Below are 24589 nucleotides of genomic sequence, written 5' to 3' on the forward strand. Positions count from 1 at the left end.
AAGGCGCTTCATGCTAGAAAACCCTCAAATAAAGCTGAATTACAACAATTCTGCAAAGATGAGTGGGCCAAAATTCCTCCAGAGCTCTGTAAAAGACTCATTGCAAGTTATCGCAAACGTTTGATTGCAGTTATTGCTGCTAAGGGTGGCCCAAAAAGTTATTAGGTTCAGGGGGCAATTACTTTTTCACACAGGGCCATGTAGGTTTGGATTTTTTTTTCTCCCTAAATAGTAAAATCCATCATTTAAAAACTGCATTTTGTGTTTACTTGTGTTATATTTGACTAATGGTTAAATGTGTTTGATGATCAGAAACATTTTGTGTGACAAACATGCAAAAGAATAAGAAATCAGGAACGGAGCAAATAGTTTTTCACACCACTGTTTACTATTATCTACCAAGACTATAACAAACCCTTCTGTGGGTCTTCATTACACTTTCAAAGCATCAGTTAAAGTGTTGAGTCATCTCTGCAACGTGACCGACTACCAAAATGTCACATTGGAGTGCTCCGAGGTGGCTTAACTGAAGACACACTTGTCTTGATCTGACACATTTAGTATAAAACCTGTGAATCCTTCATATTAACAAGTCATTTTACCACCAGGTCAATATGTCACACTGCACAGAGATGAATAACCTGTCTACTGATATTGAATAAGGGTTATAAAGACCAAAAGAAGATACTCTAAGGTCTTGTTACTTAAAATTAAATGAGTAACAGATGCATTTTTGCAGTACCTAAACTCAAGTGTTTCCATAATATCTATTTGACTTGCCTTGCAGTCGGTGCCTGGAACAGAAAATTCTTTGTGCACACCAGCTACACAATAATGGCTTTGTGCACGCCAGCTGCGTGATTGCTCGGCTGCGTCTAACAAGTTAGGTCTTGTATAATCAATAAAGTAAATGTTATCCAAATTCTTCTTCGTCTTTTCAGCTGCTCCCATTAGGTGTCACCACAGCAGATTATCTTCCAAATGTTCCTGTCCTCTGCATCTTGCTCTGTCACCCCCATCACCTGCGTGTCCTCTGTCACCACATCTGTAAGCCTTCCTCTTAGGCTTTCCTCTGTTCCCCTTACCTGGCTGCTCTATCCTTAGCACCTTTCTCACAATATCTCCAGCATCTCTCCTCTGCACATGTCCCAACCAACTCAATCTCACCTCTCTGACTTTGTCTCCCAACTGTCCAACCGGAGTTGACCCTCTAATGTCCTCATTTCTAATCCTGTCCATCCTCCTCACACCCAATGCAAATCTTAACATCTTTTACTCTGCCACCTCCAGCTCTGTCTCCTGCTTTCTGGTCAGTGCCACCGTCTCCAGCCCATATAACACAGCTGGTCTCACTACCATCCTGTAGACCTTCCCTTTCACTCTTGCTGATAACTGTCTGTCACAAATCACTCCTGACACTCCTCTCCACCCTGCCTGCACTCTCTTCTTCACTTCTCTTCCACACTCCCTGTTACTCTGTACTGCTGATCCCAAGTATTTAAACTCCTCCACCTTCACCAACTCCACTCCCTGCGTTCTCACCATTCCACTGACCTCCCTCTCATTCACACACATGTATTCTGTCGTGGTGGTCCTACTGACCTTCATTCTTCTCCTCTCCAGAGCAGATCTCCACCTCTCCAGATCACAATGTCTTCAGCAAACATCACAGTCCACGGGGACTCCTGTCTAATCTCGTCTGTCAACCTGTCCATCACCATTGGGTATAAGAAAGGGCTCGGCACCGATCCCTGATGTAATCCCCCTCCGTCAATCCTACCGCAGATGTTATTCAAATTATTGCTGAGAAAAAAAAACAAATTGAAAGTGCAATATTCTACGAGCCATGCTGATATCTTGTTCTTTTCTCAGACGCCTACTATCCTCTTTTTACATGCGTTACCCACAAATGTGCAGCAATTTGGTGCTACAGCCCCAAGGACCATTTATAAGATAATTTGTAGGTAGCTATCTGCCTATAGATAAAGAGAAATTTGACAAATGCCATTCAACCCATTAAGCCTGTTTGCTTAGCTAATAGCTAAGCCGTCCCAGTATCCCACGTAGGTGGTACTTCTTAGAGGTATCAGGATGAGGTGGTCTTCAGCTTCATGTCTTGGTAGTTTGTTGCAGATTCTCACCACTCTTTGCAGAAGGAAGTGTTTCCTGGCATCAGTTTTAAATGTACGTCCCCATAATTTCCACTGGTGACCTCGAGTATCTGATTTTCCAAAAGAATTCTGCTGGATCTGCTTTATTGGTACCTTTGAAGATTTGAAATACCCGGATTAGGTCTGCATGTCATCTCCTCTGCTCTACAGTCGCTTACTACGAGTTCATTCGTATTTAGCAGTCAGTGTGTTTAATCCTCTGGCTTTGGTAAACTGTTTTGCTCTGCACCCTCCCACACCATAACCGTTCGTCTAAAGCTTTAGATTCTGCAAAAATTTCCATCCCCAGTTTTCCATGAATTTCAACATTTTAATGTCTGGTGATAACAAAAAACATTGATATCTCGATCCTGGGTGTGTGTATGTGTGTGGGTCACAGTTTCTTGAGGACAGTTTAGAGCTAAAATGGCAGGACGCAAAAATTCCAAACTCGAAACTTAAGCCTGTTTTTGAGATGACAATGTGCTGAATCGTTTTTGAGCCAAATTGTGTAAGAGAAGGAATCATTCTAGAGCAGGGGGGTCCAACTCCAATCCTGGTGGGCCGCAGAGGCTGCAGGTTTTCATTCTAACCATCTTCTTAATTAGTGAGCCGTTTTTGCAGCTGATGAACTCGTTTTTCCTTTGTTTTAATTGGCATGACTCAGATCCCTTAGTTGTTTCTTTTTCCTTAATGAGCAGCCAAACAATAATGAGACACAAAACAAGACCAGCTCACCTGAAAATAAAGAAAGGTGAAGGTCTCGGTCATGTTGGTCTGCTCAGGTCACCAAAACATCTTGACGGCTGTGGCAGAACAAGAGCAGCAACAAGTCCTGATATTCAATAATTAACAGCAAGAATTGGCTTCTCATTAAGAAACTGGTTGGAGTTTGACATTCCAGTTTAGCTGGTTATCTGTTGGCTCGTCTCACATCTCATTTCTGTTTGGCTTCCATTTAATGAAGAAATGAATCAATTCAAAGGACTGAAACCTTAAAAACAGGGCTATGAAAATGAAGGCTAAAGGAGTTAAGTCGCAGCGAAAACTGATCACTGATTAGGAAAAGGGGTTAGAATGACAACTTGCAGCCACTGTGGCCCACCAGGACTGTAGTTGGGTACCCCTGCTCTAGAGGAGCCCTCAAATTCTGTAATTCTGCAATAAATTATGAATTCTTCCTGTCAATTGCTATCATAATATCCTAATTTATGGTCAGAAAGATCAGCATCGGAGCATTAAATAATTATTGAAATGTTAGGGAATAGTTCGGGTAACTTGGTTCCTGGGGTGCAGAGCCTGTGTGTGTGTGTGTGTGTGTATATATATATAACACACACACTGCTCACAAAAATTAAAGGAACACTTTTTTTTATTGGGCCTGGCATGAAATCAATTAAACCTGTCTGGTAATTTTCTGGTTGGTTAAGCAGCTGAGGTCATTGTTAATCACTTTCAGCTGCATTGGTGTTCATGGACTTAACGACAGGTGCACTAAAGTGGCAACAATTAGAAAACCCTCAAAACAGGACTGGTTTTACATGTGGAGGTCATTTCAAGTTTCTCCCTCTTGATCTTTTTTGGCTGGTTTTCCACTTGTGCTAGTTTTGGCTTGAGTAATCATCTCTACTGGCAGTATGAGGCGATTCCTTAACCCTACAGAAGTTGCACAGGTTGTCCAACTTCTCCAGGATGGCACATCCACACGTGCTGCAGCAAGAAGGTTTAATGTGTCTCCCAGCACAATCTCCAGAACATGGAGGAGATTTCAGGAGACTGGCTGTTATTCTCGGAGAGCTGGACAGGGCCGTAGAAGGTCCTCAACCCATCAGCAGGACCGATACCTGCTCCTTTGTGCAAGGTGGAACAGGCTGAGCACTGCTCGTGCCCTACAGAGGGCCACTGGTGTGAATGTCTCTACCCAAACAATCCGGAACAGACTTCATGAAGATGGCCTGAGGGCCCGGCGTCCTGTAGTGGGCCCTGTGCTCAATGCCCAGCACCGTGGAGCTCGACTGGCATTTGCTCAAGAACACCAGAATTGGCAAGTCCGCCACTGGCCCTGTACTTTTACAGACGAGAGAAGGTTCACCCTGAGCAGCTGTGATAGACGTGAAAGAGTCTGGAGAAGACAAGGAGAACGATATGCTGCCTGCAACGTCGTTCAACATGACAGGTTTGGTGGTGGGTCAGTGATGGTCTGGGGAGGCATATCCATGGAGGGACGCACAGACGTCTACTGCGTAGGAAATGGTGCTCTGACTGCCATAAGGTATCGAGATGAAATCCTTGAACCCATTGTCAGACCCTACGCTGGTGCAGTAGGTCCTGGTTTCCTCCTAATGCACGACAATGCCCGGCCTCATGTGGCAAGAGTATGCAGGCAGTACCTGGAGGATGAAGGAATTGAAACAATTGAATGGCCTTCACGATCCCCTGACTTAAACCCAATAGAACATCTGTGGGACATTATGTTTCAGTCCATTAGGCGCCGCCAGGTTGCTCCTTAGACTGTACAACAGCTCAGGCAGATCTGGGAGGAAATGCCACAAGACACCATCCGTCGTCTCATTAGGAGCATGCCCCGACGTTGTCAAGCATGCATACAAGCTCGTGGGGGCCACACAAGATACTGAAAAGCATTATGAGTAGCAGAAATTAAGTTTTTGAAAAATGGACTAGCCTGCCACATCTTCATTTCACTCTGATTTTAGGGTGTCTACACAATTGAGCCCTCTGTAGGCAGAAAACTTTTATTTCCATTAAAAGACTTGGCATCCTTTTGTTCCTAAGACATTGCCCTGTCGTTATTTGTATAGATATCCAACTTCATATTGAGATCTGATGTATCTAATGTGTTTCTTTAAAGTGTTCCTTTAATTTTTGTGAGCAGTGTATATATACACTAGTAATAGGATGCCATAGCTGAAAGGGTTAAAATCGAGGCAACAGAATGTCCCATTGGCAGTAGGAATTAGTCACTAATGGAGAATGTGGCTGAAAGAAAACCTGCAGCCCTCGAGGACCTGAATGGAACACCCCTTGTTCTTCAAATGTGAGCTGAAACCGGTGTACCAACCTGCCAGGGGGCCGCCGAGTGTGGCCTGTCATTGCAGCAAGTCTTTCATTCTTAAGTTGCTTTACGTTTTCCATTTAACAGCACTGTGCCTGAGCTGAATGTCTCCGTTCTGCAGTGTCTTGAGCTCTTTAAAGAACCAGTTGGGCTTTTTTTAACTCAAAGGGATTTCTTTACCGTCATGGTATAGATTAGTTTGCCACAAGAACTTTCATTCTAATGTGAATCATATTTTATACATTTTTAAAAATAACTTGTCTGCTGTTAACTTTTTATAATGGAGCTATTGGGCCCATTGTCGGGTGGGGAGCCATTAAACTTAACCACATACGTCCACTTTAACTTCAGTTTCTCCTCTAAGGAGTCTGGCTATGTGGTCAGATAGTAATGCTGGACGTGTAGCACTCCACTGTGGTCTTAAAAATGTTTAATGGGGAGGGTGGAATGTTAAAGACGCATATTAACACTGCCTTGTCCTCTTTGTAGGAGAAACCGGATGGAAACTCAGCGCAAAGGAGAAAGGGTGAGTCCTCAAAGGCACTACTTGGCTATCTTCGCATATCCCTTATCTAAACGGTGGATGTTTCTCAAAGGTTTGTGGGGTCTTCACTGTCTTCTGTACAGAGCACGTTCTTACTTGCATGTGACAGATTGCTACTCTGTGATGAGTGGAACTTGCCTTACTTCCAAACCTCTGACTTCTTTACCTGAAAAGCATTAGAACATATTTGTCATAAACAGACTCAACAGAAGGGAGGACAATTATGTTATTATTTCACTCATTGTCACCTCCTGTCCCCAGTTCCATCTCTGTGACATCTTGATTTTATCCGATTTCTCTTTAAAGTCTCCACCAGCTCTATGAGCTTTCGAGGTTGCCTTCCATGAGCAGTGCCACCTTTAGCTCCTGCTCCAGCATTTCAATAGGATTCAGGTCGAGGTTTCGGCTTGGCCATTGCAGAACATTCCAGAACTACTCCTTTTTAACCCTTTGAAGCCGGCATGCCGTATATAGGGTGGTTCAGATCTAATTACCCTATAACTTATTAGGTTTATTACTTAGAAAATCACCTGAAAAATCCCGGACCATAGAGAAGTGTGCGAACTGACGACCTGAAGAATAGTCTTCGCACCGAACTGGAATTGTCCCCTCATAAATCAAAGTCATCCAGACGATCTGGATCGGCGTAATTAGATCTGGACCATCCTGTATACCTGAAAGGATGGTTTACCGGCCTGCCCATCTACTGTCATTACCCAGCGGGTCACTATACCAGCCAGTGCTATATCATTGCCTACATCACGCACACCTCTGACGCCGCTTGGTTTTGCCGGATCCATAAAACAGAATTGCTTTTGTTTTTGCGTGTGGGTTTATAACGCGAAAGTGAAAACGTTTTATTGGTAAATTCAGCTTGGTTTTGATTGCTTTATCATGCCGAAACATAAAAATCAGTCAAGCGAAGCAAAAAAGGCAGTTGGTAATACTGCAGCAACCAAATATGTCAGCGACGCAAACGTCACCGTTTTGCGCTACGATGGCAAGGAATGCAAGCGCATGCCAGTCTTGTGCCCAGCCGTGGTGAAGGCTTACTTTTCCGACATGTGTGGCACTGACAAGAACAACCAAATGACCAAGTTTCCAAAGATGCAGACGCCGCTACAAGTGGCCAAGACCAGGATATCATTCTGCTTCATTTCAATTAGGCAAAAGCAAATTTGAAGTCATTCTGCATGTTGTGGTTTAAAAAAAAAAAACCTCAAATCGTGCAATGGGTTCATAAACTTTGATACAGGGCTGTAAGTGTAAGCTGTAGGGCCGTCCCTTACTGACTGAGTAGACCCCCCAACCCCCTGTCCCTCTTATTTAAAATGCCTTGCCTGTACCATCTCCATACTTATTTAGCCTCTGGCAGGAGGCATCCTCTTTAAACCTTCTCCAAGTGTCTGTCCCTCGAGGGCCATCTTATCGCAGATTCTGCTGGGAATCCATTCAGTCTCCCCAACCCTGATACCCCAATCTCAATGGAGGAGCCGGAACAAGCACAGTAAGTTGAAAATGGAGAACGATAGCAAAATATCAGAAAATTCCTGATATTCAGGGCTTGAATGAAGACTCGGCTGAAACAACTGCAGAGATCACATAATATGTAATATGTAAAAAAAAAAAAGTAATAATCTAAACCGGGGGTCCTCAATCACGGTCCTGGAGAGCTGCAGGTTTTTATTCCAACTACAATGGAACCTCGGTTCACGAACGTCTCGGTAAACGTACAACTCGGTTTACGACCAAAAAGTTCGCCAAACTTTTGCCTCGGTTCACGACCACACACTCGGTATACGAACAAGCCAGTTTCCCTTTCGGCTTGTACATGTTCAGTCTCTCTCTGTGCATTTCCTGTGCAGCGAGCAAGAGAGAGAGAGCGCGACACACACACACACACACACACACACAGGCAGCGCAAGAGAGAGACGCGCACACACACACACACAGGCAGCCCGAGACAGAGCTGGACGCATTAAGGTAGGAAGGCAGTTAAAGAACGCACTGGGCTTGATTTTGTTTTCACTTCTGTTTCCAGCGATCGGTTTGTAGCGTGCAAGTTTGCAATGTTATTTTTCTTGGTGGTTTATTAAATTACGGATTTTTTCAAATGTTCATTTTTTTCCCTGTGCTTAAAACTCATTAAACAAAGTGCTTTTAGCCGGCGGTTGGTAGCGCTATGGTGCGAACTATTTCAGTGTTAGTTTTCTCTGTTCAAGGTTTTCTCAGTGTTATTCAGTGTTTTTACATTTAGTTTACTATTACGCTGTGCATTCTATGGTTGAATTAACTATATTTGTGGTTAAAAACTTAAAAAAAATATATTTACATACAGTTCGTATGGTCTGGAACGGATTAATTGTATTTAAATACAGTCCTATGGGGGAAGTTGCTTCAGTTCACGACCAAATCGGTTTATGACCAGAGTTCTGGAATGAATTATGGTCGTGAACCGAGGTTCTACTGTACTTTCCTAATTAGGAGACCGTCCATGCCGATAGTGAAACTTGGTGGTGAACTGTTTGGCTTGTTAATGCTTACGTTCATCCAAGAGTAATTTGAATTGCACTGTAGAGTTTCCTTCTGTGAGAACGTCAGCCAAGTGTTTTGTGGACCAGAATAGATTGAGACTTAATGGTCTTTCCAATTTCCCTCTCATTCATTTCTAAATAATTTTTTATCACTGACAGTTCATGGTAAGTAAGCACGTGAGCTGGAGAGCTGCTGGTTTATTGGTTATCTGCCTCTCTTTATTAACTAATGTCTGATTAAGAAAACAGGCGACAATTAAAACTTATGTAGCACCCCTCTGCCTTTACTGAGGATGCTTACCTCACTTCAGTTTGTCTTCTCCTATTTTTTTTTTTTATTTTATTTTATTACTAACTTTAAATATAACCTTTTGCCCTAGTGTTCCCGGCACAACTGTTTTAAGAAACAAACCTGTGTTACTAATGTAATCCCCTTGGGATTAATAAAGTATCTATCTATCTATCTATCTATCTATCTAATTAATATAAAACGTATATAAAAACTAATACTGTATTACAAACAAAATATTTTAACTAATTAGCTAATGTAATTTACATAACTCTACCATTAATTGCGCAATTCGCTACTACTGTAGACCCCACATAAGGATACCATAGCCACCTGCCAAAGTGATTTCCCCTTTTTGCCTCATATGGCTTAGCCAACCATTATAGGAAAAAAAACACCGAAGTTCAATGGTTTAGTTTAAATACATTAACTATTTACATATAGAATATAATTTATTTTTGTGTAGCCAAAAATCACACAAGAAGTTCCGCAATGGGCTTTGACAGGCCCTGCCTCTTGACAGCCCCCCAGCCTTGACTCTCTAAGAAGACAAGGAAAAACTCCCCAAAAAAAAACCCTTGTAGGAAAAAAAAATGGAAGAAACTTCAGGAAAGGCAATTCAAAGAGAGACCCCTCTCCGGGTAGGTTGGGCATGCAGTGGGTGTCAAAAAGAAGGGGGCCAATACAATACAATACACAGACCAGAACAAATCCTCAATACAGTATAAAAATAAAAATTTTAGAAGTACGGAGTAGAATTTATCACATAATATGATTTGGATTTTTATATCTTGATGGATATACATCACACATCCATCCAAGAGTATAAACTTAAAAGATCCAAGAAATTTATTTCAGTGTTGAACCAGCAGTCCTTTCTTTGAAAGCCAAAAAAAATCAATACAGTAAACAAGTACAATCCCCTTATAAAACCTAAGCTGGCAAACTAAAATAAAAGGAACCAAACAAAAGTCCAATAAAAGGTACCACACATAAATGTTGCAGGCCTGGTACTTGAAGGTGATTGCGACGTTAATCGGTGACGGCCTCTTATGCTGTGATAGAGCAGATGGGTCGCATTTCCTCGTTTCCAGCAGATGTGCGTCGACTTTCATGTCTTTCATATTAAGTATCCAGTCTCCGTGATGGTTGGTTAGCTGTAACAACATCCGATATCGGCAATGTACTCCAATGCCCGCCGACGTCTTCCATGTTCAGCCTTTCACGGACCGTGCTGCACAGCTCACCGGTTTGGTGTTCTCAACCAGTCTGTCCAACCACCGTTCACGTTTTCTGTCCCAACTGCTAATTCCGTGCTTTTTTTTTTTTCTTTTCAAACTCTTCACTGAATTTTAAAATTGACTGCTTTTCAATGACTGTTATTTTTCTAACATCTTTTCCGCCCCTCCCTTCCTCACTCTCTCTCCTCCTGACCTCTGACCCTTGCTACTCTCCAAACCAATAAAATGATTTAACATAAATACCAGCATTCACTTTTTACATTAATCCATCCATTATTTAACCCACTATATCCTAACTACAGGGTCACAGGGGTCTGCTGGAGCCAATCCCAGCCAACACAGGGTGCAAGGCAGGAAACAAACCTGGGCAGGGCACAAACACACCCACACATAGCACACACTAGGGACAATTTGGGATCGCCAATGCACCTAACCTGCATGTCTTTGGACTGTGGGAGGAAACCCACGCAGACACAGGGAGAACATGCAGGGAAGCGAAGCCAGGTCTTCTACCACTGCACCACCATTTACATTTAACACCTTAAAAATAATTCCATAACTTTTTAACATGTACAATACATTTAACTGTATTAATCAAAATTTATATTACACCATTGCTATTACCACCTCATAAGTTGAGTTTTAAAGGGCTACACTTAAATAGGCCATTAAGGGATCTGAATGGTAACAGGCAAGAGAACTAAAATTAAGCCCAAAAAACGTATTGCTTTAGTAGTAAATAAAATTGGTTAAAGTGAAAACCTGCAGCCACAGCAGACCTCCAGGATTGCAATTGAGGACCTCTGATCTACAAAGTAACTGAACTTTGTATTTGATGAATGAAAGTACTAACAAGGCATAGGAGTTAAACACCAACTATCATTATCAGCAAGGACTGAGTTCTAATTAGGACACGGGCTGGAACGAAAACCCGTAGCCACTGTGGCCCTCGAGAACCGTGATTGAGGACCTCTGATCTAAACTCAAAAAACTGGTGTTGCATTATCCTGGGACAGCAAAAGTACCGAGAACAGCCTATCAGTTAAACAAACATGCTTGATGGGCTAAATGTTCTCCTTTTGGTTGTCAGATTCCTGAAAATTCACACATCTGGTTTCTGGTCATATTCTCACAAGCGTATGTGTTTTGGCTAAAATATTGTTAAATAAACCACTTGTGCATGAAAGAGAGGCGAGAGCAAATTAGATTGAGCTTTGGAATTGCACAGCTGCCCCCCTCCAACCTCGTTTGTTGGTTGTTTGGCCACAACTGCTGTATTTCTGGGTTTTTCATTGGCGGTTTGGCAATTGACGTTCTGTTTGTGACCTTCATCTCTAAAGTGCACTGGCCGCATGATAACATTTTAACTCCCTTTGCTCTAGTCCAAGGGTCGCCAACTCCGCTCCTGGAGGACCACCATGGCTGCAGGTTTTCATTCTAACCCTTTTTCTAAATGAGTGACCTGTTTTTGCTGCTAATTAACTTCTTTTGAACCAATTGTAACTGACTTGCTCTTGAAGACTCACACCCCTTAATTGTTTCTTTTTCCTTAATTAGCAGCCAAACAATAATAAGATACAAAATGAGCCAAAGCAACTGGTGTCCATCACACAATATCTGAAAATAAAGACCGATGAAGTAATGTTGATCTGCTCAGGTCCCCAAAACATTTTACCAGAGCTCTTGGAAAGAGAAAATGAACAATTTGCGGAAAAGTGTGCTAATGCCCCACGAGAGTAGCAACAAGCAATGGAATTAAAGAACGGGTTTAATTGATGACAAGAATTGGCACCTCATTAAGCAGCTGGTTGGAATGAAATGGATTGGCGTTTGAGGCCCTGACTTAGGTGGTCTTCTGTTGCCTCCCTCACTTCACATTTCATTTCTGTTTGGGTGCCATTTAAGGAAAGAAATGAAGCGATTCAGAGGAACGTATCGTGGAAAAGCAATTCAATTAAAATGAATTCATAAGATGTTAATTAGCAGCACAACAGGGCACTAATTAAAAAAAAAAAGGGTCAGAATAAAAACCTGCAGCCACAGTGGTCCTCCAGGACCAGACTTGTCGACCTCTGCTTTAGCGTACCTCTAATTGTGTACTTCTGCCAGGCCTGTTGATGTCATGTGATGTGTCATGGTAGAATGAGCTGGAACTGGGTAGGACTAACCAATGAATGAGCTGAGGAAGGCTGGTCTTCAGGGCAAAAGCTTGATCTCATTGGAGTGCACATGAGTGCCATGCACAAGAGGATTTTTGGGAAATAGTGTGTAAGACTTTCTTTTATTTTTTTTAATTTTGCATGCTATGTCTTTTTCCAGGGGCAGCACGGTGGTGCAGTGGGTAGCGCTGCTGCCTCGCAGTAAGGAGACCTGGGTTCGCTTCCCAGGTCCTCCCTTCATGGGGTTTGCATGTTCTCCCCGTGTGTGAGTGGGTTTCCTCCCACAGTCCAAAGACATGCAAGTTAGGTGCACTGGCAATTCTAACTTGTCCCTAGTGTGTGTGTGTGTGTGTGTGTGTGTGTGTGCATGCCCTGCGGTGGGCTGGTGCCCTGCCTGGGGTATGTTTCCTGCCTTGTGTCCTGTGTTGGCTGGGATTGGCTCCAGCAGACCCCCATGACCCTGTAGTTGGGATATAGCGGGTTGGATGATGGATGGATGTCTTTTTCCAGGGCAGTGCAGCCATACAATTATGTGGCCCAGTGGTCTTTTGCCCATAGCTAGGCAGTTCCTGCCAACTACCCTTGCAGTGTTTTGCCCTGTAGTTCTGCGCCCAGAGGCTAGCAGTCCCCACCAGCTCTATTAACGTTCATTGGCCTGGCAGACCCCACAGGCTGTTTGTAGATAGCTGTGGTTGAGCAGTCCTGCTCCTACATTTGTGCTTCGCCCGCCAGCTGTCTCAACACTGAGTCTCTCAGAAGTCCTGTTTCCAAAGCCAGGCAGGCCCCATCGGGTGTTTGTTTATTATTGTGGCCTGGCAGACCCCATCAGCTGCCCTTATAGGGCATTGCCCTGTAGTTCTGAGCTCATAGACTGGCAGTCCCCACCAGCTGTACTTACAGTTGGTGGCCTGGCAGTCTGGAGTCCAAAGCCTGGTAGGCCTCGTGGTCTGTTAGTATATAGCTGTGGTCTGGAAGTTCTGTGTCCATAGCTAGACAGTCCCCACCAGCTGTTGTTTTATAATGTAATGCCCTGTCATTCTTTGCTCATATGGTGGCAGCCTCCAATAGCTGTCTTAAATGCTTAGTGGTCCGGCAGTTCTGTGTCAATAGCTAGGTGTGCCCCGTGGGCTGTTTGCATGCAAGTGTACCTTAGCGGTCTTCTGCCCTTAGCCATGAAGGACCCACCAGCTGTCTTAACACCAAGTCACCCAGAAATCCTGCGCCCATAGTCAGGCAGACCCCCACCAGCTGTCTTCACACTCGCAAACAGAGACAAAACAATGCACACTGGAATCAAGCAACAATTAAAGAATATAATACCACCCCTACGGCGAAATTACATTAAACACATAAACACAAACAACCCCCACAGCAAAGTCCATGGGAAACAGCCCTAGATGTAATGAAATGATGACGATAGTAAGTCCAGAGATCTCTACGTTGAAAGGGAATGAAAAAACAGTCCTACCGGTAGACACTATAAAGGTGAAGACGGGTGGACGGTTCAGCAGCGCTCCTTTTCTTGCGGGAAAGCCATGAATCCATTATCAGTCCTCGGCACACAGGTAGACAGAAGAAGATCCAGACCCCAACAACGAAACAATCCAGGACACAACGACTAAGTGCGGTTAACCCAACAGAAGGCAGCCAGACAGGTACACTGAACACGGCATACAACAAACCAACACTCTTTTCTTCTTTGGACACCTGCCCTCCTTTTAAAGCCGCTCTGACCACCTTTGACCCTAACAGCCCCTGCAGGGACTGCTGGGAGATGCGGTTTTAACTAATAGTAGCACTGCTACACGCTTGTTAAACTTCCCCACCCTTGATTGTTTATTTCAATCTTAAAGAGCTGCATTCAGTGTTTTAATGGCTCCTTATTAGCGATAAGATGTAAATGACAAAGCAGCCAGCAGTTCTCCATCTCGCTTTTTTCCATTTACATCTCTGTGGGTTCATCCTGCACTGTTTGATTTAATAAAGCACTTAATAGAAAAATGTGACAGACTGTAAATTATGCGTTTTAAGCTTCAAATCATTTGGATGGTATCCCTGGAAAGGAAAAAAATTCTACGATATAAGAACCTTACGTTGCAGACTAGCAAGCCATAAAATTAGCTAAGGTCTGAGATTGGCAAGGATTGGCTTCTAATTAAGCAAGCGGGTTGGAATGAAAACCTGTAAGCCACTGCGGCCCTCCGGGACTAACATTGCCCTCCCCTGTTCTAAGGAACAAAAGTGGCCCCCCAAAATCCACATTCCCTTCTGATCTGGAATGCTTTTACAAAGCAACCCCCCAAACTCTGGCTTGAGATGGATTGTCAGCGGTGATGTGGTGCCCCCTATAGGGGGATTCTTGTATGAGGTGGTGCATGGTATTAAAATATTGGCACCCCTTAGTCAGGAGAGCGGGTGGTCACAGAGTGTGCTGCTATTGGGTCATCACAGAGTGCGCTGAAGGTCACAACAGTGGCGGCCGCTGCGGTGTGCGTTTTACTTTCCTGTAATTTGTAAAGGATGGCTAATCTGAGAGACTGAGCTGCTTTTAAATGTCTGCATTGTTTTGCCCACAGAAAAGAGCTGAAGGACCCTGAGATGTTGTACAACACTCTGAAGAACCTGCTGGCACAGATTAAGGTAAATACATGCCGCCTGGTGGCTCAGCTATATTGGCTTTTCAAAACTAATGAAGGACCAAGTCCCCCATTTCTGTTTCACGTGTTTCCTCTGCTTTACCTCTTTGCAGACTCATCCCAGCGCTTGGCCATTTATGGAACCCGTTAAGAAGGCTGAAGCTCCTGATTATTATGAAATAATCCGCTTCCCCATTGGTAAATTTATTTATTTTTTCTTTCATTTTTTGGGATGTGCCATCTCAATGGAAAGCATAAAGATGAGCCATGCAAAAGCAAAGTGATAAGACGGGTAGAAAGGGGAACAAAGGTTTAAAATAAAGTACAGAGACAGTCAGGCAGGGGCTCTTTGAGTTTAGCTGTGTAACATTAAAAGCAAAGCCAAGATCAGACATTCTTAGTCTTTGCCCTCATCTAAGGTTAAGGTTTTTTTTTTTTTTATTTAGTCATGGTTACGCAAGAAAACATGAAATTTGCCTTCTCAGCTGCATCTAATAACAGACAGAATGAAACTAACAAGTAGAGCAAGACAGGTTAAGGTTAGGCAGTTAGGTAATGCATATTTACACCAGAAAAAAAGGTTACGTTCCAGAACTCCCCACGAAAGGTTCATATGGTTATTTTTATATATTTTAAGCACTTATAAACTCTCCCACACTCTTATAAACATTTCCCGCACAGTTATACAGCATAAACCCTTCGTATTCTCTTAGATATTAAGTAAGATTCGTTGAAATTATGTATGAAAACACACTGTTTATAAACAGTAAAACCTAAATATTATTTTAAAGATATCGAGCGTCTCCGATATCACATATCTTACAGCCATTACGATAGACAGATCGTTTTGGAGCCATAACGAAGGGCTTGACTACGCACAAAGATGAACACAAAAAAGCACAAAAGTTGACTCTTTACACAGCGAAACACGTTGATGCTGAAAGAGCAAGACAAGACTTCCTGGTTAGCGCAGCGCAATCGAATTTGGCGCTCCGTTGCTGAGCCAATCCGCACACAGGAACTTAACTGTGTGCTCCGATTGGGTAACTTCTCAGCCATCCGCCAATAGCGTCCCTTGTGCGAAATCAACAGAGCAAACCAACTGAGGATGAAGCACGTACAGGAAGTAAAAAGACCCATTGTCCGCAGAACCCGTGAAGCAGCGAAAAATCCGCGTTATATATGTAGATATGCTTGCATATAAAATCCACGAAAGTCGAAGCACGATATAGCGAGGGATTACTGTATATCAAATCCTTAATCATTATCTCCGATATTTCTTATTGAAAAGTCGTATGGCACAAGGAAGAAAGGAATTTCTGGAGCCATTTGTATGGTTTTCAAAGCGACTGTCCTGATAGCAGCACATCCCGGCTATAATGAACATCGCCGGCCACACACCTGGGATTTCTTGTGCAGGTAGTGCATTAGTGTCCTGTTGGATTCCAAAGGCGATAACGGTCAAATGTAAGAAGCTTTCACAAATCTTATAAAGCATTTAATAGAAGTAACTAATTGCAAACTAGTAATAGAAAACAAAAAGAAACAATTTTACAGGATTTAAGAACAAAAAGCAGGTACAAAACACAGTGAGAGGTCTGCTACAGTGCAGCGAATGGAAGTCGAATAATACTTGGTACCTTCTTTAATTTTGTTTGCCCGACTTTGCTTTTTGTTTTCTATGTGGCACTCAGTTTTTGTGACTATTAAACAATAATTGCACCTCATAAAAAATAAGAGATTAAACCTGTTTATGTATTGTTTAAGTGAGCCCTTAGTAAGGTATGCACAGCAGTGGGGGGGTTTGGGTGGTGTATGGACTTTTGGGAAATTATAACTTGTTTAGAAAGCCAGTAACGGGAAACCTGATTGTTGTTAAATAGGGTGACTGGGTATAGTCAGTGTGTGGTTTAGAAAAGTAACTGGGCATACTTTGACCGCTTTAGATGTTTTGTCTTGGGAAATTTGATAGGTTTGAAAGGAGCTTCACATAAAGATTCTAGTGTGGGCAGTGCCACCTTGGCAAGTTTGAATGATAGTTGTAGAATGTTAGTGCCATGGAAGATGGGGGGCATCTCCGCTAGATGATGGCATGACTTATTGCCAAGACAGAAGGTGCCAGGGGATGGACGAGCAGAAGCCAAACATCAGGACCATTTCTATCCTCCATACGTTTAGGTGGCAGCACTTTGATATTGGCATCTCAGCTTGGGACACCAGCAGGGGTTTGTGGTAAGTAGAGTCCGGAGGTGCAGCCCCATCAGGGACCCTGGGTCCCCCCACAAAGGGGCACTCTGTTGACAGAGGACTGCCCTGATCTCCAAACCCATCTGGAAGTGCTTCTCACATATCATGCCAGGTCACTGGAAGCCTTGAGCCTAAAAGGAGCCTGCTGCCACCTTACCTCAGGGAGTCCGAGTCGGGAGGCAGCGGGTGACACTCAACTGGAGGCAGAAGGAGAGGGAGGAGTTTTCATTGTTTTTGTGTGCTTATTGAACCCATGACTGTGTTGGGCGTTATTGGGTTTGGAGGTGCAGTGGCATCCCCTACTGGTTACAAGAGCTATGTGAGCAAATTGTAATTGGAAGAAGCTATTTAGGCAAATATGACTGGCACAAACTGACTGGTTTAAGAAAAAGCCTTGCGGGCAGATGTGATGGGTTGAGATAGGGTCTTGTGGATTGGCTTGAATGGTACAAGTTGGATAATGTGGAAGAGTGGCCTACCATGGGCTGCAGCATATGGGCAATGGATATGGAATTTGGGGAGCTTACTAACATTTAAATTAATACAGAGGGAACTCTGATTGTTCTAGATGTAGCCTTGTGGAGGAAGGCCATCAGCACAGGCTTGGTCTCTGGTATAAATGGTGATGGAAGGGGTAGGGGTGAGTTTGACTGGCACAGACAGTGTCATGAAGGGTGGCTTAGACTGTAATGTGAGGTCTTGGCTGATTTAAACTTGTGGGTAAAAATGGGAAACATTAATCGGACCTGCTGGGCACATTTGACTGGTTTAGACGGGTGGGCTTTGAAGTCTACTTTTAATTGGTATAGGCAGGGGCTGGTGGGCAACTCTGACAGCTGTAGACAGGAGCTGGTGGGCAACCCTGACTACTAGTGTAGTAGGCGCTAGTGAGAAATTCTGAAGTCCATGGGTACATTTGACCCGTATAGATGAGGAATGGTGAGAAACTTTGGTACAGATGGAGCCTTACAGATGGGTTTGCCTGGTATAGATGGGATCTGGTGGGCAACTTTGACCTGGTGTAGATGAGTCTTCAGGGTGCAGATTTGACTGTTGTGGAAGTGGCCTTGTTGGCGGATTTGACTGGTATAGATAGGTTCTTATTTGTAATTTTAATGGGCATAGCCAAGGCCTGGTGGGCATTTTTGATTGGTATAGACTGAGATTGCCTTCATAGGAAACTTGATCTGGTATAAGATCGGGATTTATAGGAAACTTTGATTGGTATAGACAGGGCCTGTTGGGCAACATCAATGGGTATCAACAGTCTCTGTTGGGCAACTTTGACTAGTATAGACAAACAGGATTTGGTTTGTAAATCTGACCTGGTGAATTGGGCCGGTTTGTACCGGTTTGGGTAAGTAATGAGATATCATCCGTAGGCTCTTATGGGGGATTTTACTGGTGTGGGCAAGGAGTGGGAGGCAGAGTTGCCTGTCAAAAGCAGGCCAAGGAAGAATTGTAGCTGGCACAGGCACAGCCTTGTGGGTAGACTAGCTGGGAATTGTGGGACTTTGCGAGTAGATTTGAGTGTTGTATGCACGGCATTGGGGGCAACTGAAAAAAGTCCAGGAGTGGATTTGACCCACATGGATGGGGGGGCTCGTTGGACTTTCGGATGGATGGTTTAGGGACGTCTCTTTCAGGGGGTTGACCCTCTTCAGTGAGAAGACGTATGGCTAAACTTGGTGACGTTTTTTCTGCTTCCTCGTCAGATCTGAAGACGATGACGGAGCGCCTTAAAAACCGATACTACGTGACCAAGAAGCTATTCATCGCCGACCTGCAGCGCATCATTACTAACTGCCGCGAGTACAACCCCCCCGACAGCGACTACTGCAAGTGCGCCAACACCTTGGAGAAGTTCTTCTACTTCAAGCTGAAGGAAAGCGGGCTTATCGACAAGTGAGGGCACCTCGAAGAGGGTCAAAAGGGAAATGTGAGGTGGCTATGGAGCCGGAGCTTCTGCCCTCTGCTGCCATGTTCTTCCTCAGTCTGGAGGGGCCGTGATGGACACTCAGTTTGACTTTTTTGTGCTTTTTTATGACTATTTTTGTAAAGTATACACCTTTCTCCGTTTGTTAATGTCAAGCTGTGGTATTCCTTGTGCCAAAGTAGGCCAGCTGTGTCCAGTCTGTGTTGGCGCCCCCGATGAAGACTGAAGACAGTCAAAGGGTGTTACTTAGTGACGAATGGCGCGTGGCACCCCTTTGTCAAACTTGTATTGTGCCCAGAGCCTTGCCAAGTTCATTGTCTGACTGCTTCTTTTATTTTTGACTCTGTGATACGCTGGTGCCATCGTGACGAGCCAGTGACGACCCACCAACTGCCAGTGTTCAAGTGGGCACCATCTCCTGTGTCTAATATGGTTTACATGGTGTGCCAGTTTTAGTTTAATTTAGGTTTTAATTGTATTTTTTTTCCCCCTGATTGCCACAACATACCGATCAATGTCATGCTGGGTGGCAGATTTGTGTCAGTGATGTGCCCACAGCCTTCCATCCCTGATGCCTTCTCTTTTTATACTTGTATTTGCTTGTTTTTCCATGAGGGGCTCACTGTAGCCCCCCTGTTGTTTGAATTTGCTCCCAAACCCACACTTTGTTGACGGCAGGCACTTTGGGGCATGGAGGATGTAAATCCAAAATGGAGAGGACACTGAATGCAGGACCATGTCATGCTTTTCTTGCCCCCTGCGTTATTGTGGGACCAAAATGAAGGGGCAGTGGGCAAGTGGGTGTCCCCTTGCCATCCCTTTTTTTGTTGCTTGAACTTTGACCCAGTCCAGCTGACTGACTTGTCCGTGTTTCTTTGTCTCCGTTTACATGATTCTCTGTTCACGTGTCATGGGGGGCACCATGCAGACATCTCAGCCCCCCCTTCAATAACAAATTCGTTGTAGCTGGATGTTACTAGAAAACCCACCTGGCACACTGAAACACGAAGCTTGATGGCTGACCGTTGCGTGTCTGGCTGTTATGTTTTTATTCCTCGTACTGATTTGTGGACTGACTTGAACGTGACAGGAGAGGTGACCCCTGGCACCCAGAAAAGCAGGGCAGGGCATGCCAGCCAAACCCACTAAGCATTTCACAGAGCTGCCTGCCAATCTGGCATTTGTGGCATCTGAGTTTTATGGTCAGTAAGGTTTAGTCAGTGTGAGGGGTAGGGAGGGTCTCTGGAGGTTTTGCTTTGTTATTCCTAACTTTGGTTCCGTTTGACAAAAGCAGCACCTCGATGTGGGCGTTCAGTTGTGTGTTCAAGGTGTTGGCCGCAGCTGGCATCACGTACAGTGTGCAGCATGTTTGTGTGTGTGTGTGTGTGTACAGCTGGCATCGAGTGTTCATGATGACCAAGCGTGTGTGTGTGTGAGGCTGTTAGCGAAATGTACAGGGGGCACCTGCTCTATACCTAGCATCCGTCCTTGGATATAAAGGGGGTCATAAAAATGGCCAGCATTACATTAAATTTATAAGCCAGTCATTGCATACATACTGTGTGAACGTGGGCGTCAACGGTTCGTCGTACAGTCCAGGTGTGCGTTATGTATACAGTGTGTATCTGTGTGTGTAGCAGGAATTGGTCATTATTGACATGTTTCTGTGTATTTAAACATATGTATCTCTACGTAGATCTGTACATATATACATACATACCTATGTATATACACAAATATATGTATACACAGTATGTATTATATAAAATATGCATACACACAATATATATTATATATATATATATATATATACAGTATATATATGTATAGTGTATGTGTATATACATATATAAATATACATACTGTTTGTGTGTGTGTGTGTGTAATGATCAGTTCCTATTACACATATAGATACACACTGTACACACAACGCACACATGGACTTGTACGACTAACTGTTGGTGCCTGTTGATATGCTGTAGATACAGAACTTAGGTATACACATGTAAAGCCAGGTACTCGATGTGCTGTATTCTCCCAGCATTTGCTACACACACACACACACACACAATAGTTCAGTCACTGCATATACAACTTGTGTTTATATACAGTGTGTACCACATTTACTGTACAACACGAGTGTCTGTGGCTACAAGTCATGAATTACATTTCCAGTGCATGTCTGTGTACCTACAGTGTCAAATCAAGTCGCTCGATAAATGGCATATCGTGTGGATGGGCTGACATTCCATTCATAAAGTGCGTATGTAGCCCAGCTGCTTCATGTGCCGTTTTTGTGTGTTTCTTGTTGTTCACACAGGCTCTGAGGGTACTTGTGTGCTCCACATTTTATAGCTCTTGCATTACACAAGTGGAATGCGTGTCTGTAGATGTAATATAAATCAACAGTTAAATCTGAGGTCTGTGTGTGTGTGCGCGCTGAGTCACTGGGTATTCAGTTTATTATTCCTACAGCCTGTGTTACATTTTCAAAGCCTGTTCTTGTGTAAGTTTGCAGTCCAGCCATTGCAGTTGTATCTACAGTGTGTGTGTTTACACACACACCGCCAGCACACACTGTATGTACGTGTAAGTGTTGGCATTGCATAAACAGTTGTGGCTGTGCAGTTTGTGTGTACGTGCAGTTCTGTCTTTCTAAACAGATGCACATATGCATTGAGCGGCTGCCTCTACAGAGTGAGTGTGTGTGTGTGTGTGTGTGTACAGTCACTTTGACAACTTGCAGTGTTTGTTCTTTCCTATGCATCTTTGAATACAGGAACCATTGATAGCACATGAAGTGTGGGTACACAGAGCAGCCATTCCAGTTTTGTTGGTCCTTATACTGTATTTATGTCCGACCACACCCCACCTAAAAGCCTCCCCCCGCAACCCCCAAAGATGGTGGGCCGTATTTTACTCCCAGTTTGACAAAAGTCCCATTCGCCATCCGTGTCAGTTTGTCTACCCTAACGAGTCCCGCTGGTGTCCAGTCACCTCACGGTTTCTCAAGTGTTTAAATGCAGGGACCTTCGCTGAGGATTTAAAAGGAGACTCGTCGTCGTGACGTTGGCATTCGTGCTGGTCATCATGTCTTAAGGGTTCCCTCTGCTCGGGTGCTGGATTTTATATGATCACTCTTTGTTGTGCCATCATTTTATATACTTGTGACTGTCTGTCCTCGGAGCGCTGTGGTCACCTCTGGCACACACTTGTGTCCAGTCCGTCTCTCGGTGGGCTTTACATTTTATTTTTGCACATTTGTTAAATGGCCAGTGGGTTAAAGAACACCAATAAAATTGTGTATGGTGACGTGTGGAGTGTGTGTGATTGTGAGGGTGGACAACAGGGGCTGCCGACTTCTCCTTCTGGTCAGCATGCATGATGATGATGATGAAGTTGAGGCTCATTAGCTGTTCTACATGATGTTGGACTCCCTGTGGGCGTGGTCAATCTTGTTTAGCAGTTCGCCTCCGGTCTCCATGGCAGCACCATAGTGTTGAGATTGCGCGGGGGGGTTGGAATGGGGGGGTATGGGGTTTGGTTTTGAACACACAATTGTTGAACGCGAAGTCATCGCCCCGCAGCACTTTACTTCCACATAGCATAGCAATACGGGAGAGCTTGTCAGCTGACGGCAGAACGGGCGGGCGAGCTGGCAGGCTTTTGTGCTGAGATCAGTTTCAATTTCCCGGCCTCCGACAAAGCTGGCTGGGGGTGCCGCTGGGGCGCTGTGACGCCGGGAACCTGAGAGGCGAAACTGCAGCCTCTGACAGCGCCGTTGAGTTTTGGTTTTCTGTCAGTGGGAGCCACAGATCCTGAAAACAGGAGAATGGAGCCGCACTTTCTTGTTGGCCTTTGCCCAGTTGCAGGCTTTGAAGAGGAACTGAAGACATCGGCTGGCGGCTGTGCCGATTCAGGACACCAGTTACTGTGCCCACATTAATTCGGTGGCTTGAAATGGCCATTGCGGCCCTGCCCTTCGCCTCTTTCAGTCACGGCTGTGCCTGTAAACATCGAGTCGCGGTTTCGTGTGAGTGCTGGCCGAGGTGGTCCTGCTGGCCCCTCGGAATACAAATCACGCCGCATCCGTTCTTTGCGCGTCTCCAAATCACAATGACAACCAAGTAACCACCAACAGCAGCAGGGACAAGTCATGACACGAATCGTAACTTCACCTTTGAAAGGATGCTTCCGTTTCATTGTATGATCCGGATCCTTTATATTTTTTTTTAATGGGAGAGCTCCATTTGAATATTCCTTTGGCGGTCAGGACCCCCAGCACAACCTTTCTCTGCGGAGGTGCACCTAAATAACTATCTGAACGTGAAATACTCTATTCGATGACGCCATGCTGATATTTTGTTGTTCTTTGAGATGCCCACTATCCTCTTTTTACATGCGTTACCCACGAATGTGCGCCAATTTGGCGCTATAGCCCTGAGGACCGTTTTTAAGATAATCTGTAGGTAGCTGTCCGCCTATACTAGAACAAGAGAATTTGGACAAGCAAGAGACAAACGCCGTTCAGCCCATTAAGCCTGTTTGTTTAGCTAATAGCTAAGCTGTCCCAGTATCCCACCAAGGTGGTGGTACTTGGAGGTATCAGGATGAGGTCTTCTTCAGCTCCGTGTCTCACCAGTTTGTTGCAGATTCCCACAACATGCAGAACGAAGTGCTTCCCAGCTCCAGTTTTAAACGCATGTCCCCATAATTTCCACGGGTGACCTCGAGTATCTGATTTATCACCCTCAAGCCTTTGAGGATTTGAAATACCCGGATTAGGTCCGCACGTCGCCGTCTCCGCTCTACGGTTGCTTATTACGAATTCATTCGTATTTAGCAGTCAGTGTGTTTAATTCTCTGGCTTTGATAAACTTTTTTGCTTTGCGCAAACCCCCTCAAATTTTTACAGTACATCGTCCTCGTCACTACACTGGGATCCGCACACAGACCACCAGGTGATTGCCCCCTGCTGGCCTCGCCTACACCTCTTCTAGCAGCAACCCAAGCCTTTCCTAGACGGTCCTGGCTGGACCTGACCTTGCATAGCTTCAGGCGGTGTGGCTGCTGGACGTGCCGCCATGTAATGTGACATCCTCGAGGTGACAAGGTCCGGTGAGTGCCGTCGTCGTTGTGATGGGAACTCCACAGTTGGACGGCGACCAAAGTAGAAGTGGGCATTGTAGGAATCCATTCATTTGAATTGAAAGTCCAAATCTGCAGGAGACTCCAGAGTTTTCACAAACAAGTACAGAAGTTAAGTTTGTTTTACTTGCAGAATTGTTTGGAAAACCGAGAACTGGGCAGATTAGCCGAGGAATTGAGGAAAGAGACCTGTCGGTGTTTTCCAAACGTTTGGAGTGTGGCAAGATAGAAAGATGGAGCTACAGAAGACTGGGAAACATGTTGGACGTTCTTCCTCTTGCATCCTTTTTTCCAAAAACCACAAATTCCACCAAGTTTCCCATACTCAGTTTGGGAAATATACCCCAGGGACATTCACTTTCTCCAAAAAGACTAAAGTGTGGCAATTGTTTCCTCTTAGGACATTCTTCTGGTGGCATTGTGGGAAACAACACATTCCTGGTTTTCCATATTCCTCCCTCCTAAGATGTGGCTGAATTGTTTAGCTGTGCTTACTCTGTCTGTTCCTGGGCCTGATTCGGGCTTGGGCAGGGACAATCCTGGACTGTCCACATCTCCAAATTTGATAAACGGACGTCACTTGGATTTCCTCCCGATGTTAAGTGGCTGAATGGACCCGCTGATGAGATGGC

At 44.4% G+C, this 24589-nt stretch overlaps 1 protein-coding gene across 3 annotated transcripts in view; it reads left to right on the forward strand.

The window, feature by feature from the left end:
• Nucleotides 1-20570, forward strand: part of kat2a (K(lysine) acetyltransferase 2A) — a 75619-nt gene extending 55049 nt beyond the window's left edge. For 2 of the 3 annotated variants that reach the window (XM_039739283.1, XM_039739282.1), the window contains exons 15-18: nt 5713-5749; nt 14567-14630; nt 14740-14824; nt 18589-20569. In XM_039739283.1, coding sequence (XP_039595217.1) covers nt 5713-5749; nt 14567-14630; nt 14740-14824; nt 18589-18782 — 380 coding nt within the window. In that variant the 3' untranslated portion in view covers nt 18783-20569. Of the gene's footprint in view, nt 1-5712; nt 5750-14566; nt 14631-14739; nt 14825-18588 lie in introns of all 3 variants that reach the window. The other variant, XM_039739281.1, reaches the window with a different exon arrangement.
• The last annotated feature ends 4019 nt before the right edge of the window (nt 20571-24589 follow it).

This window comes from Polypterus senegalus, chromosome 17, assembly GCF_016835505.1.
Source record: "Polypterus senegalus isolate Bchr_013 chromosome 17, ASM1683550v1, whole genome shotgun sequence".
Classification (NCBI taxonomy): domain Eukaryota; kingdom Metazoa; phylum Chordata; class Cladistia; order Polypteriformes; family Polypteridae; genus Polypterus; species Polypterus senegalus.